This window comes from Lepidochelys kempii, chromosome 1 (assembly GCF_965140285.1).
Source record: "Lepidochelys kempii isolate rLepKem1 chromosome 1, rLepKem1.hap1, whole genome shotgun sequence".
In the NCBI taxonomy this organism is placed as follows: domain Eukaryota; kingdom Metazoa; phylum Chordata; order Testudines; family Cheloniidae; genus Lepidochelys; species Lepidochelys kempii.
The window spans coordinates 350,842,807-350,857,220 of record NC_136380.1 but is presented as its reverse complement, the minus strand read 5'-3'; the positions used below and the strand labels follow the sequence as shown (position 1 = coordinate 350,857,220).

Sequence of the window (14,414 nt, the reverse complement as noted above, 5' to 3'; positions counted from 1 at the left end):
TGTTCTCTACAGTATGTTTTCCCAGTATTGCTTTGCCCAATCAAGTTTAAAATGTTCCAGGCTGTGGGGTTTCCACCACTTCCTTTAAGAGACTGTTCCACATGTAACAGATTTCCATTTTCTAATACATTAATTTTCCATTTATTTCATCCCATCACTCCTACTTATTTCCTTTGGCAGCATGCTAAATACTTCCTCTCTCCCCAAAGAGAGATCTAGTCTGGAATGCCTACCTAGAAAGTGAAAACAACAAGGAGTCCTTGTGGCAGCTTAGAGACTAACAAATTTATTTGGGCATAAGCTTTCATGGGCTAGAACCCACTTCATCAGATGCATGGAGTGAAAAATACAGTAGGGAGGTATAAATACACAGCACATGAAAAGATAGGAGTTGCCTTACCAAGTGGGGGGTCAGTGCTAACGAGATCAATTCAATCAGGGTGGATGTAGCCCATTCCCAACTGTTGACAAGAAGGGGTGAATTATCAATAGAGGGAAAATTACTTTTTGTAGTGCTAACGAGGCCAATTCTAGATAACTAGAAAGTGTAACTGTACTGGCCTTCAGATATCCATTAATCTCATAGCCTGAATACAAATTTGGAATTATTTGAGTTTTTGGTGGTGGTGTTGTGACTTCAGTTTGCCCATCTGTTCTGTCTGGGAGTGGGTCTGAAGTAAATGTTAATCTGCCCCTATTGTGACATAAACCCACCATAATAATTTTCCTGAGACAGGAAAGGGGGGTGGGAAGAGAGGGGATGAAGCCACCTTCTCCATGTGAGTAAATACTATGTGTTTCTTGTATCTAAACATTAACAAAAATCCACCTGCAAAACTATTCACCTAATTCAGAAAGTATTTTTCTACTCAGATGTTTCTTGAAATCTCCTATTGATTTTTGGAAAAATCTGAGTGGTCTGGATAGCCGCCCTACCCATTGTGTAGCATCTTGGCTTCTTCAAGGAGGAGATGCAGCGTTCATGCATTGCAGGATAACGGTCCAGGACATCGAAGGAAAGGAATGCTTTCCTTTTTCAGTGAAGTCTTATCCTACCCCCAAGAAGCTGACAGCTTTAGTCATAGAATCATAGAATATCAGGGTTGGAAGGGACCTCAGGAGGTATCTAGTCCAACCCCCTGCTCAAAGCAGGACCAATCCCCAGTTAAATCATCCCAGCCAGGGCTTTGTCAAGCCTGACCTTAAAAACTTCTAAGGAAGGAGATTCTACCACCTCCCTAGGTAACGCATTCCAGTGTTTCACCACCCTCCTAGTGAAGAAGTTTTTCCTAATATCCAACCTAAACCTCCCCCACTGCAACTTGAGACCATTACTCCTTGTCCTGTCCTCTTCTACCACGGAGAATAGTCTAGTGCCTTGAAAGGAATCAATAGTCTGACTGTCCACAGATCCAGACTAACATGTTAGCAACAACGTCCCTGCTATACAACTCCCCTTCCCCTCATGCCTTTATTTTATATAAAAGGATTGATTTCATCTCCATCCTGGCCTTGGCACCAACCTGTTTCTACTTACACAGATGTCCAGAAAGAGAGGAAAAAAGATCCTGTCACCCAGCACAATCCCAGACAATAATAAAAAGAAAAATAGCCCCATGGGTGTCCCATGAGTGCCTTATCCCCATACAAGGCTCAGCCCCTCCACACTGACTTGTTACTCTACTCTTGGTGTCATACCTGAAATTAGCTCGTCAACTCCTCAGGTCAGGGATCTTTTCTTTCTACCAAGGGTTGCAAAATGGGCTAGGAGAGCCACAACCATCTTCCATCGTGAGGGCTGTGCCAATGTAGGGTCATGATATTGAAATGGTTGAGAACCACTGATGTAAAATAATAAACCTCATCAATACATGGAGAATTAGGGAACAGGGAGACATTTCTAAAGGTCTGAGTCACTCACTGCTGCTCACAATTCTTTGTGAGTGATCCTAAACACTTCTACAATGAAAGTGAGACGTAGTGGCACACAGAGAACCCAGAACACTGTTTCTGCATAGCAAGACATTGAGGAGTGACTCTCTGTATGTAGAAGGGTGGTGGATAGCTCCTGCTACTTGTGAGTACAAGTGATAAGGAGGGAGAACCGGGTCCTTCTGAAGGGTCAAAAAATCATGTAATGTGCTTAGATGCCATAGCGACTAGACCTTTAAAAATACATATAATGAAAGGTGCATTTCACCTGCATACTGTAATTACTGCAAATCCTGCTTAACTGTCATTAATCTGCAGAATTCTTTACCTGTATACTCGAAACTGAAAATTAAATAGTGCTCGTTTCAACGCTTAAAACTGATGAAAGGTGATTTAAAACTCATGCCTAAGAAAATGAATGATCATAGCTTTGCCTTTAGCTGTAATAATATTTAAATATTTAATGATGATTAATTTAACATTTAAATTAAAATAACATTCAATTGCCAGTATGGAATTAAATATTTTTCCACTTATCAAACATTCCTCCTCTGCATCTTGCTTCTGGGAGGTCAGAATCAGATCCACCGGTGAGGCCTGTGCACCTGTTTTATTTCCTAACGTTTTCTTCTGTCTTTAACCACAGCAGAACACCAACATTATTGAACATTAATGGAAAAGTACAAAGATCCTGTTTAAATTACTCTGAACTTTACACTCAAAAGCAAAGTCTGACACAAGTCACAAGGCCCGACCCTGCAATTTGATCTGTCGTCTATGGATCTGTATTCCCACGAGAAATGCCATTTATAGCATGAAGGCTCCTGACAGAAGCACAAATCAGATTTCAAGATGGGGGTCACCATGAAGTATAATTGTTGTAGATTATTGAATGTTCCTGCTTGTTCCTAATACAAATATACAAGATGTAAACATGTAATGTATTAACAAAACAATTCTAACCAGAATCTTTATCTTAAAGTTATTTTAGCACATGACATTAGCATTATCTATAAAATTATTTCATTATGATTTGTATCACAGTAGCGCCCAGAGGCTGCATTTACCTGTGTACTGTACAAACACATTTTAAAAGACATGCCTTTGCCCAATTCCAGCGCTGCTGAAAAAATTACCTTGTCAACTTACAGACAAGTGAACATTGAATATAACATAAAATAAACATTACTGAGGGCACTGAAATATGTCACCCGGTCCTGTCCCTGCAGTAGTTCTAAGTGCTAGGATCTGGTCCTTGATAATTAACAAACCGTTACCATAGATTCAGAATTAGACATCACTTGCAGCAAAATAGTGACTCCCACCCCACCTCCTGTGGCCACCAACCTTGAATGAACACATCTGCAGCCCCTCTCTGATATGTGCAGCCTGGCTCTTGCTTACGTGAGAAGGAAGGTGCTTGCTAACACAATTGTAGGGTACCTCCATGCATAGTCCCACACTAAATGTAGAATGCCAGTGAACCCGCTGCATCCTTGTAAGGTGACACCAGGGGCTAGGTTCTGTTTGTAGAACTGTAGAGAGCAGTAGGCCCCGATTGTGTATTTACACTAGAACTGAAGGCCTGTAGAGTGTGTGCGTCTATTTCAACGCCCTCTTAATTGCATACGATGTTTCAAATAATAAATATATGATCAGCTCTTAAAATTGGGCTTCCAAAGCCAGTGGTTGAAGTACGTTTTCACTGGATAGGCTGAGATCTAAATGTGATTTTTGTAGTTCCAGTCCAAAGAATTTATTGCATGGGGAAACCAGACTCTGAAAATTACATCCTCAGTGGCACTGCAGTGATGGTGGGAGAGCGCTGGTGTGTGGGTGTGTGAGAGAGAGTGAGGGATCACTAATTACAAATTTGTAAATAATATTTAATCAAGTTTCCCCATTTTTAGTATTTTTTTTTATCGTGAGAGTGTTGAACATCAAAGAAAATGGATGTTTTAATACAATGAAGTTGTCGGGGTTTTAAGAAGGAAACTCATTTCTATGCCCAGTAATTTTGGTAATGAAAATACAGATCCAGAAGAAAATAGTTTAATTTCTTCAGTGTCTTAAATATTTGAATACATCTTCACAACTCCTCCAAATGATCCATTCTCCTAAGATCTTGCAGACAGTCATGCCCAGAAAAGGAAAGAAAAGTGCCGTTTACTAGCTAGCTGGTGAGATCAGGCTGTATGATGCTGTCAGGTATGTTAATAGGCTCGGTGGTGGCAGCTCTGGCTAAGGTATGAGATGGGGGCTCTATGCGATAGCTTACACGGGGGAAAGAATTAAACATTTTAAGGAAATGCTGACCTAGATGAGTTGTTTGTGGCTTTCTGTGGTGCGCTAGCGATGTTAGTTTCAGATGGAGCTCTTAAGTATCAGTTATTAATGTATAGAGGGATTATTTATATTTTTTAAACTTGGTTCTACAACCTACACTTAAAAGAACTGCCATATTTTCACGACAGTTCCTACTGGGGTTTTTTCTCACAGACACACACACACATGATCAGAGGTACAGAAAGAAACACAGAGGTACTAACACACCCAGCTGTGAAGGGGCAGGAATGTCTTTTTGACTCAGCAGAATACCAGGTGTCTAAACACACTCCTGTAGAGTTGGGGTGGGATAAATAACTATTCCTCAGAGTTAGTTAATCCAAGAGGCAACATAGTTATTTTCCTGCCACATTACATCCCTTTCGACCACCTTCTCCAGGAAAGTGAAGTTGTATTAAAGGGATATTATCAGGTTGAAAAACTAAACGTACTTAGCAGTATTCACATCTTAGATCATTGTAACTGAAATTTTTGTAAAAAAAAAAAAAGCCAGCTCATTTTTCTCATCGATTCTGTCTGTTCACTTTTGGCTTTTCTCGGCTTGGTTGATGAAAATAAGCTTTTTCAGTTTCATTTTGGTTTCTGGTTGGTTTTGTGGTTTCGTGTTCATCTACTAACTGACGGCTGCAGTTTGGGGGTTGCCGGTATTTAAATCCAAACTAGCTGTTTGCATTGAAATATAAAAAGCTGCAGAAACATTTCTCTTGGGCTGAAGTTTTGTAAAACTGTTCTAACACATCCCGAATGTTGGAGCTAAATCAACTGGACAGCGCCTCTTTACCAGGGCGGCATCACGTTCCTTTTTATAAACGCTGGCAGTGGATGGCATCCGTACGGCGAGGCAGAAAATACCCGTGATTCCAGTGAAATGTTCTCTATACTAGGGTGTATCTGCTCAGGCACACAGAGGAGCTTCCTCCTTCAGGCCATGATATTATTAGTGAAGAGACACTTAGTTCTTTATGACAAATCAGGTAGCTCACGCCGGGCGTAATTAAAGCAATTTGAACAGCTGATCTCTCCGAACCGCTTAATCTTTTGAACCGTGTTTGCCTCATGCAGGTGAAACTTCTGAGTTACTTCCGTGGGGGGCTTCGTAACCACCTCGTGTTCTCTCTTCCGCCCGTGTGGCAGCTAGGGAACAGTTTAGACATTAGGCCACTGGAAGTGCTTGGCTTTGCAGACTGATAGCACACTGTCTACCAGAGATCAGTCTACACTAGGGAATCCAGTGTCATTGCAAGATGAAATACTTGAAATGCTGGTTAGAAACCGTTGTTTTCCTGAAGGAAACGGTTTGATTTCAGCTATAGCTGGAAAGGTGTAATCCTTGCTGAGATGCCATTGAGGTTCTGTAGTCATTGGCTAATTTCGCAAAACCATCAGTCGCAGAGAGAGCTGTGCTGGGGCGTGGGGGCTGACTGCTCCTGCAGCCTGGTACAGCCGCGCTTTGGGTGGATGTGCGGGGCTGTTCTAGAAGGCCCAGCATAGCGAGGTTGGCTGCATTGGTTCTGCTTCTGCAGAGCCGAGCCAGTTTCACCACGAAACAACGTCTTGTGTCAGTGGAGATGGGTCTTTGGTGGGTAGTTGCTGATTTTAAAAGGGAAACTGAGACAGCCCCCTTTCCTGTCCTCATCACCGTTGGCAGCTGACAACGCTCGAGTTCTGTGTTCGTGACGCGTGGGTGTTGAGCTGTTTCTGTCTCCATAAGGGTTTGTGAAAAAAGTCCCTTTAAATACCCTGGGAGAACTCTGCTAGCTCCTGCCATGGAAACAGGGTGGACAGGGCTTTGATGTATTGATTTAGGGCCAGATTTTCAGACCAGCTCAGCATCCAGCATGCACAGCTCTTCTGAAAACTGTGTCACGTGCGCGGGTGTCTACAGAGGAGCTGAATTCGTCTGAAAGTCTGCCTCTGGGTGCTGAGCACTTCTGAAACCCTGCCCCTCGTGCACTGGGGCCAGAGCTTGTTCGTGAGATGCCACCACCTCATGCAGATGGACTAGAAGTCAGGACTAGGAGGATGAGTCTGCATAAAAATGAACCCACCCTAAAATGCCACTGTTCTCCCTGAGACACACTCCAAATAGCAATAAAACACTTGCCTGCAGAGAGGAGGAGCTGGGAGAATAGCAAGCTGAGGTAATTGGTACAGGCTGGGTTAAGGGTCCCTTCACCAGTGACTCAGAGGGAGGGCTCAGTTACTGGGGATACCTAGTTCATTTTTAATTTCAAGTGGCCTTTCCTCTATTTGGGGGAGGGGGCGGCAAAGGGAGGGGTCTGATGTGTGCGGATTAAATTAGTGCAATGATTTAGGGGGGAGCCTTTTCATTTCTCATGATGCCTACTGCCCTTAAATGTTGAAACTGGGTCTGTGTAAGCAATGTTTGTGTATTTATGTGTATATCTGAGGTACAAAGTTTTAAAATGACTGCCTTTTCCTCCCTGCTGTTTTTCTGAGTAATTCCGGGTGTACTGTCGTCTCCCTACTGTCAAAACTTTTATATTGTAAAACTGATGCTGGTGGGTTTTGGTTATTTTGTTTGGGGGTTTTTTTTGGTAAAAAAAGAAAAGAAAAAACCACGTCTGCATCTCTCTCTCTGTTGTCAGTTTTAGGTTGTAAATTCCAACTATCAATAAAAACTCAAAAGTCTCACTGAGCGCGGTGGATTTCTCAAGCCCCAGGCGCGCTCTCTGCTCTCTTGACCTTCTCACGTTGCACATTTTGCACCCAGACTTGCCGGTAATCTCCCCAGTCCTGGCCTCCTGTTGTTAGTGTAAACTGCTGGCTTTGGAAACTCTGAATCTGACCAAGGAGATGATACAGAACAGAGTGTGTTCAGGCTCCCCTTTGTTTCTTTGTATTGTGTTTTTATCCTAAGGGTCTCCGGTGACGGGTGGGGGAGCGCTGCAATCAACTGACCTCACTGGCTGTGAAGAGATCGGCTGCATCCCCACCCTCCCATGCAGTATGAGAGTTGCACAGTATTATTACCTGGCGCAGAAGTGCTCAAAGGTGTAAAGTCTGCGATGCGACTCCTAGAGTTCCCAGCCTCAATACGCACCGTGGCTTGGTGCATTGTTAAATGGACGGCTTAGAAATCAGTTTATCACCACCTGCTGGGTCCTGAAGGAAATTGCAGTGGTCTGGTCATACACCCAGTGGCTTTCAACCTTTTTCCATTGGTGGCTCCCTTGGGAACGCTTAAGCAGGCTGGAAACCACTGCTGGTGGTGGTGGGGGGGAGGGGGGTTAATACTGTTTTTAGTTGGTGTGAAATGAATGGCCTAGAGCAGGTGAAGGTGATGGGAATGGGAATTTTTAACACTTGCATAATCACCCCCTGGAGCTCAGCTGCACTGAGAGTTGGTGGCAGCAGGTGCTTAGTAGAATTGTTTTTAAAGAATCAGACATGAGAACTCACAATCACATATTTTTACAGCTAACCACCCCCCTTGGTTAGTGGTTGGATGACAAGAAACTTCTCCTAGGAACAGGTTACTCCTCACTATTGTTCAATTCCTCACCCTGGAACCTGTTACATCAGGGTTGATTTATCTGCGATTTTGGCTTATACCTCTGCCAAGGAACAGCCAGGCTGGGTCAGACCGAATCACCATCTCCAGCAGCAGCAGCAGCTGCCTCGGACAGTGTTTCAACCAGTGAATCCATGAACTCTCACCCTGCCTGCAAGGTTCTGGCTTGGGAGTCACCTAATTGGAATCGACATGAGCAAGCACTCAAAGAAGAAAAACAATTGTGTACCTCTCCTAACTTGTTCTTTGAGATGTGTTGCTCATGTCCCTTCCAAGAGCTAACCGCCTCCCCTCTGTCAGAACAAAACCAGCAGTGGGTTGGCAGGGGCCTAGATATGGTGCCATGAAGACATGACTCCAGGGGGTGCCTGGACCAACCTGACTTGTACTGCTAGGGGGAAAAAAACCTTCTGGCAGCTGCGCACACCCCCCCCTACCTGGAATGGACACGAGTAACACATTTTGAAGAACAACAGTTATAAGAGGTAGGTAACTGGTTTTTCCTCTCCTATCCCTTGTGCATATTTAGCAGATTAAGCAGAGGGTTAAGTGAACGTGACAATATCTAGGCTTCTTTCCTGATCAGTTAATTTACAACCCAGCAACATAAGAGTATGAAACATTGTCTCTGCAAAGTATAACTTTAGTGGGGGAGGGTTGATCATGAAACTTTGATCTCCTCCAAAATGCCAAGCCGGTGATCCATCCAAACCTGGCTTTAAACTTTCTATCCTTCACATTCTGTTCCAAGGTATTTTTGTGCTAATGATTTTTAATAGTTTAGCAGAGAGACAGGGCAGAACCAGTAGTCTTACAAGTGAGCCAAGGGCCTGAGCAAATCAACTTAAAGAGCTCAATCGCTTTAGTTTAAAGAGAAGGTTGATTTGATTAATCTGTAAGTACAGACATGATAATGGGCTCTTCCTTCTAGCAGAGAAAGATCTAACCCTATCTAAATGCTGGAAGCTGAAGCTAGACAAATTCAGACTGGAAATAAAGTGTTAATTTGTAACAGTGAGGTTAAACAAACATTAGAATAATGTACCATGAGTCCTGGTGGATTCTTCATCCCTGGCAATTCTAAAAATCAAGGTTAGATGTTCTTTTAAAAGCTCTGCTCTAGGAATCATTATGGGGCAGGTCTGGATGATCACAATGGTCTCTCCTGGAATCTATAAATCACATACAAGCCATGTTCTACTCCTTGCTCTTTCTTTGTGCACCTCACGTTGTCAGCAGTGGGCATTCTCTGGGGAAGTAAAGTCCTAAATTAATAGCTTGGCCCCCAGACCAGACTTAAAAATAAAATTCAGCTCTCTCTGCTGGGCACTCAGCAACCAAGCCTCTCACCGAAGAGATTTACACTCTAGAATTAGAGGGACCAGCAGAGTCCTCCCACATCCACCATGCTCTCTGGCATCGCTCTGATTTCACTTCCCAACTTTGCAGGGAGGTGGAGATGTAGGAAGGGGCCTTTCCCTGCCTACAGAAGCAAGCATCCCATTTTGCATGTGGCTCTTTTTACTGCCTTGAAGCAAAACCTCACACAGCTGGACTTGGGCCAAACCAAGTAGATCGGTGGTTGCCCTTTTCCTTTTTCAGTTTCCTCACCCTGGGAAAGTAACACAGGCACCAAGGCGTGAGATTTGCCTGCCACCAGTGCTCTACTCCTGCTTACTGAATCCAATACGGGGGGAATGAAATGCTTCCAGATAGTTTAAATAAACCATGGCTGTGGCATGCTGATTCTGGAGAGAGTGCGTGCTGCTGAATGGAAGGAAATCGGTGACAGAGCTCAAACCTCCAGCCCATTGAGGTAGAGCATTAGTTCTTTTGGATTTCCAAATTAATGAGCCCTTAGTTGTCTAAGAAAGATATTCACCAAGTGGGTGAATATCTCCTTGGAAATCTAGACAGCAAACATGGGAGCACCTTGTACTAGAAGTGGTCACTTTCCATCCTGAATATTCCTGTAACCTTAAAGATGCAAAAGTAAGCATCTGAGATTGAGAGCTCCAACCTGGAACAATTGTGTTTCCTAAGAGCAATGTTATATTATATTCAGCTTGTGCATAGACCGAAGCAGTATCTTCAGGATGAGAAAACACCAGGAATAAAATCCAATTAATTGCCCTGAAACACAAGAATCCACCATTATCCCTCTTGGACTCAGAAGACCATCCTCCCATAGTCTTAAAGGAAGGATCGTGATACCATATTGAGTGTGTAATCCACAAGCCATAGGGATACAAAGCCCAAGAGACAAACACTTCTGCTAACAGGTCTCTTGAGGGGGAAAAAAGGAAGTGCAGCTGAGCCAAGAGACTTTTGTAGCAGAAATATTCAGGCAGCTACAAAGCTAATCCAAAGAAGAATGGCTCCACCCTGGAGCGAACAGCAGGAGTAGAAAAGCTGGACCTGGAGGAAAACCTCAATAGAGTAGTCCAAGCTTTGCTCTAAGCACACAGGGTTCAGAGACTTGGATAGCAGAAACTGAGCAGTCCTGAGTCATTCTGCATTGAAATACCATGAACATGACTAACTGGGTGATAAGTGCTTGGGCATCCTCAGATGACTCTGCAGGACTAAGCTGCCACGGTAACAGATGCAGCTCTGTGGCGATGCTACGGTCCAGCATCTGACCTCTTGGAGTTAGAACATCTCTCAGGGGGACAAATATCTCAAAATGCTTCCCTCTGCTTCTTCCTTGTAGGGATGGAGAACAAGACCAGGCCTCATGGGACTGATCCATGACACCGATTGATCCAGGTGATATCTAGATGCCATGGCCAGCCGCAAAGATTGCGGCTTTTGGGTGCTGATGCCTCCGCCTATTGAGGGGGAAGTACACGCTATAGAGCCTCTTTACTGGTGCATCCAGTGTCCAAACAGAGAATATGGCAAGACCAAGAAACCTCTCTTGGCTCAGCAAGATGCACACAAATCCTGGGTGGGAGATGTTTGCTGGCAGCTGAGGCCAAATGAGTTATTTAAGGGGAGCCGGGGATGCACCTTTTACACCCACTGTTCTGTATTGGATTCCTGGTGGACACATGAACCCCCATATCAGGTCTGTTCCTACCCACAGTTCTGGGGCTTGTGACTCAGGAGTGGAGCACATACAAAAGCAATGTCATGAGGGAGAGCACAGGAGAGGAGCAGGGCGATGCTCTGGTTACTGCCAACACAGCAGAGACAGAGGGACTGTCTGAAATGACGAATACAAACCTGCACAACAAGATAAGCAGCGAGCGCTCTGCTCCCTCTCTAGCCCCAACCACTGCGGGTGCACCTTGAGCTGGACTCTCCCCACCAGCCTGGGAGTCGTGTGTGAACAATGGGGGGGCCATGTGAGGGAATCGCTTCTGGAACTGAACCCAGCTCTGGGAAGGCCCGTGTGCCATGCAGCCCAAGCAAATATGCATATTAATTTTTTATTAAATTCAGTTAGTTCTCTCTTTATATAACAACATTTTCCCTCTAGGCACAATACAATACAAGGACTCTGTATGGTTGACACAATGTACAGAAACTTCAATAATCTACAACTGCTCCGGGAAGTTACAAAAACCTCCCTGCCACTGCCATTATCATACAGGGAAAGGAAGAGGGGACCCTGGGGTTAAGACTGTACAAAGAGCTCTGCACTGAAATAAAACATGGTACTCCTTTAAAAACAAGACGGGTAGAACGGTCAGCCACCCTGGTTTTGAGCAGCAGGAGGCGGGAGGGAAAGGGCAGGTCCCAGGCCCCAGGAGCAATGGCAGGAAGGTGGTGAACTCTAACCGATGGGGGGTGCTACCGAGGCCAGGTACGGGCTTGCGTGAACAGGCAGCTCCTTAGCCCCAGGGGACCACACACAGGTGCCCGCTGGGTTTTGGGACAAGCACACGGCTCTAGCATGTGAGCTGCTGGGGGCTAAGCTTGCCACGGTGCAAACAGGGGGAGGATAAAGGATTTGTTTCTGTACCAGAGATGCCATCGCCTCAGTCTCATGATTCCACCTTTGATTTGCACTGACAATAAGTTACAGCAGGAAGCGGGCTGGGGAGGGCAGCAGGGCTGGGCTCAGTGGAGGTGCTAGAGAGCAGGGGCTGAAGTACAAGGTTGTCCCTGGTACACAGCTCAGGTGGGGTCAGGAGCTGAGCCCTGAACACCCCAGCACGATGGCTCCATTGCACTCTGGGGATCTCAAGGAGCTGAGGTCAGCCCCCATGGAGGCTGGGGCACATCCCAGCTCAGAGTGGAGGCCTCGCTCTGCAGCTGGCGTACAGTGGCTGCATGGAGATTTGCCGCTGCATGCCACGGGGCTGGGGCTGCAGCGATCCAAGCACAAGCTGCAGGGGCTGGGGCTGCAAAGCAGGGGAGAGCCCCGAGAGCTGACAGAGAAAAGGCAGCAGCTCTATGCTGTGATCTCCAAGCTTGGGCCACGTGGCTGGCGAGCCCAAAGCAAGGCTGGTAGGTGAGGGGCTCATGCCACACTGCTCCTGTGGACAGTCCCTGGGACTGGCCTCATTATCCTGTTCTACCACTCACCCCAGGGAGCCTCTCTGGGAGCAAGGGGCCCGCCAGAACCCAGCCACACAGCGTCCTCTCCCCACAGTCACTGCAAGGAGAGGGAGGGGGCCCCAGGCCTCAGTCTCCCCCCTCCCCTGCTAGGGGCAGACCAGAAGAGGGGCTGACTCTAAAGCTACAATACTGCTAATGAGAGACCACCCATCCCACCAGAGCAGGACAGGGAGGAGGCCCCTCTTCTCCCCACGCTGGGATAGGCAGGCAGCCCTCACTGGTGCCCAGACACTGCCAGCAGAGATCGTGCCTGTCCCCAGGGCGGGATCTGGCCCAGGTGCTGGACTTGGGGTGGGCAGGATGGTCCCAGCGCTCTCAGCCTCCTATCCATGGAGCTCTCTTCTGGTCTGGCTGGACAGGCTAACCCTGAGCTCACAAGGGCTGGGCCAAGCGCCCCAAGGGGCTGGCGGCAGGTCAGCAGAGCACAGCCTGGGTCACGTGGATTTACAGACTGGATGTGCAAGTTCACGGGCAGCTCTTGGGCGTGCAGAGCTGCTCCCCGATGGCACAGGGTGGGGGTGGCGGGTTCAATGCACAGCACCTCCCGGAGCCTCTCCCAGCAACAGGCCAGTAAAACCCCACGGCAGCATTCACAAGAGAACCAGAGCACTGCTCAGACAAACGCCGTGTCCTGCCAGGGGTGGGAGCCAGGACCCGAGGCCCATGTCCTGCCAGGGGTGGGAGCCAGGACCCGAGGCCCATGTCCTGCCAGGGGTGGGAGCTGTGCTGCCCAGCCGGGGACCCGAGGCCCGTGTCCTGCCAGGGGTGGGAGCCGGTAATTATGTGGCTCAGACAGGCTTAGTGGGGGTTGTGAGAATGGCTCCCCACTGCCCCAGCCTGACACTTCAATGCAATTAGTTCCTGCACTGGACAGTTCCTACCATAGTGTAACAGACTGATCCTGCCCTGACCCCTGCTTCTGTCCTTGAGCACGCAGGGGGCCTGGGGCTTTGCGGTATGATGTGCCCCTGGCAGTGGGGGAGAGTCAGGCCTCCGGCCACCTCCTCCTCAGTCAGTCAGACCTGGGCCAGCTCAGGTGCTAACCCTGGGCATTGCCTCTGCTTCACGCGCCAGGGCCCGGGGGCTCGGTGCCTGGAACAGGGGCTGCTGCTGAGCCAGGCTCACGCGTCCGACAAGCAGCTCTGGATGCGGTCGATCCACTGCTGGGCCAGCTGCACGTCCTGGGCACAGAAATTGTAAACTCTTTTCGTCGTCTTCAGCTACAGGGAGAAAAGACGAGAGCTGAGGCCCGGCGTCTGCCGGGGGGCGGGAGAGGCAGCCCAGGCTGCTGGGGCCCCGCGTCCCCACCTGGGGAGATGGGCAGGCAGGACTGGCTGGGGGCTGGCACCTTCCTGGATACCCAACTTGGCTCCAGCCGGAGTTGGCAAGTGCCTGGCACAGTCTGTACTCCTGCGGGCAGCGCAACTCAGGAGCCCAAGAGTCCAGGCCTCATGGTCCAACGCAGAACTGGTGCCCAGCTGATTGGCCCCGGCCCGGCCCCAGCCAGCATCACCCCCCCATCCCGCCCCCGGCACTGAGATCCAGCTTCTCTGGGCTGGGGACTCACGTCGAAGAAGGCCTTCTCCTCCACTGTCTTGGGGGCCCCCATGGTGGGGGTGCCAGGGGTGATAGACTCCACTTCTGCCAGGTCAATGACCCCCTTGCACTCCGTGTCATTCCGGTTGTCATAGTACCGCAGCTGCAAGGAAAGGTGCCGTGCGTCAGCCAGTGCCCGCTGCAGCCGGTGCCCCGGAGTCCCGAGCTATTCCCCTCGTCCGGCAGCGCGGCCCATTTCTCAGCCCCTCCAGTACCTGATGTTTGGTTTTATCCAGCACGAACCAGCGGGGCTTCCAGGGCTTCATGAAGGCTCCTTTCTTGTAGAGCGTCCCCTCGTAGGACCTGCGGGCAGCCAGACAGCGGGTTAGCGCCTCGCTGCTGGACACCGGCGGGCGAGAGCCCAGTGGGGATGGACCAGCGGGTTCGGCTCCCAGCAGCCAGAGATTGAATCAGCTGAGCTGCAGAGGGCTGGTCC

The 14,414-nt window shown here is 48.0% G+C and overlaps 2 protein-coding genes across 14 annotated transcripts in view; one reads left to right on the top strand and one right to left on the bottom strand.

Moving 5' to 3' along the window:
* PPP6R2 (protein phosphatase 6 regulatory subunit 2) overlaps window positions 1-6,930 on the top strand; it is a 176,589-nt gene extending 169,659 nt beyond the window's left edge. For 5 of the 6 annotated variants that reach the window (XM_078851216.1, XM_078851214.1, XM_078851213.1 and 2 more), the window contains one exon: window positions 2,579-6,930. The gene's annotated coding sequence lies outside the window, so the exon portion shown is untranslated. The remainder of the gene's footprint in view (window positions 1-2,578) is intronic. The other variant, XM_078851212.1, reaches the window with a different exon arrangement.
* SBF1 (SET binding factor 1) overlaps window positions 4,757-14,414 on the bottom strand; it is a 159,573-nt gene continuing 149,915 nt past the window's right edge. For all 8 annotated transcript variants that reach the window (XM_073328995.2, XM_073328997.2, XM_073328999.2 and 5 more), the window contains 3 exons: window positions 14,194-14,281; window positions 13,950-14,081; window positions 4,757-13,602 (listed from right to left, as the gene is read on the bottom strand). In XM_073328995.2, coding sequence (XP_073185096.1) covers window positions 13,504-13,602; window positions 13,950-14,081; window positions 14,194-14,281 — 319 coding nt within the window. In that variant the 3' untranslated portion in view covers window positions 4,757-13,503. The remainder of the gene's footprint in view (window positions 13,603-13,949; window positions 14,082-14,193; window positions 14,282-14,414) is intronic.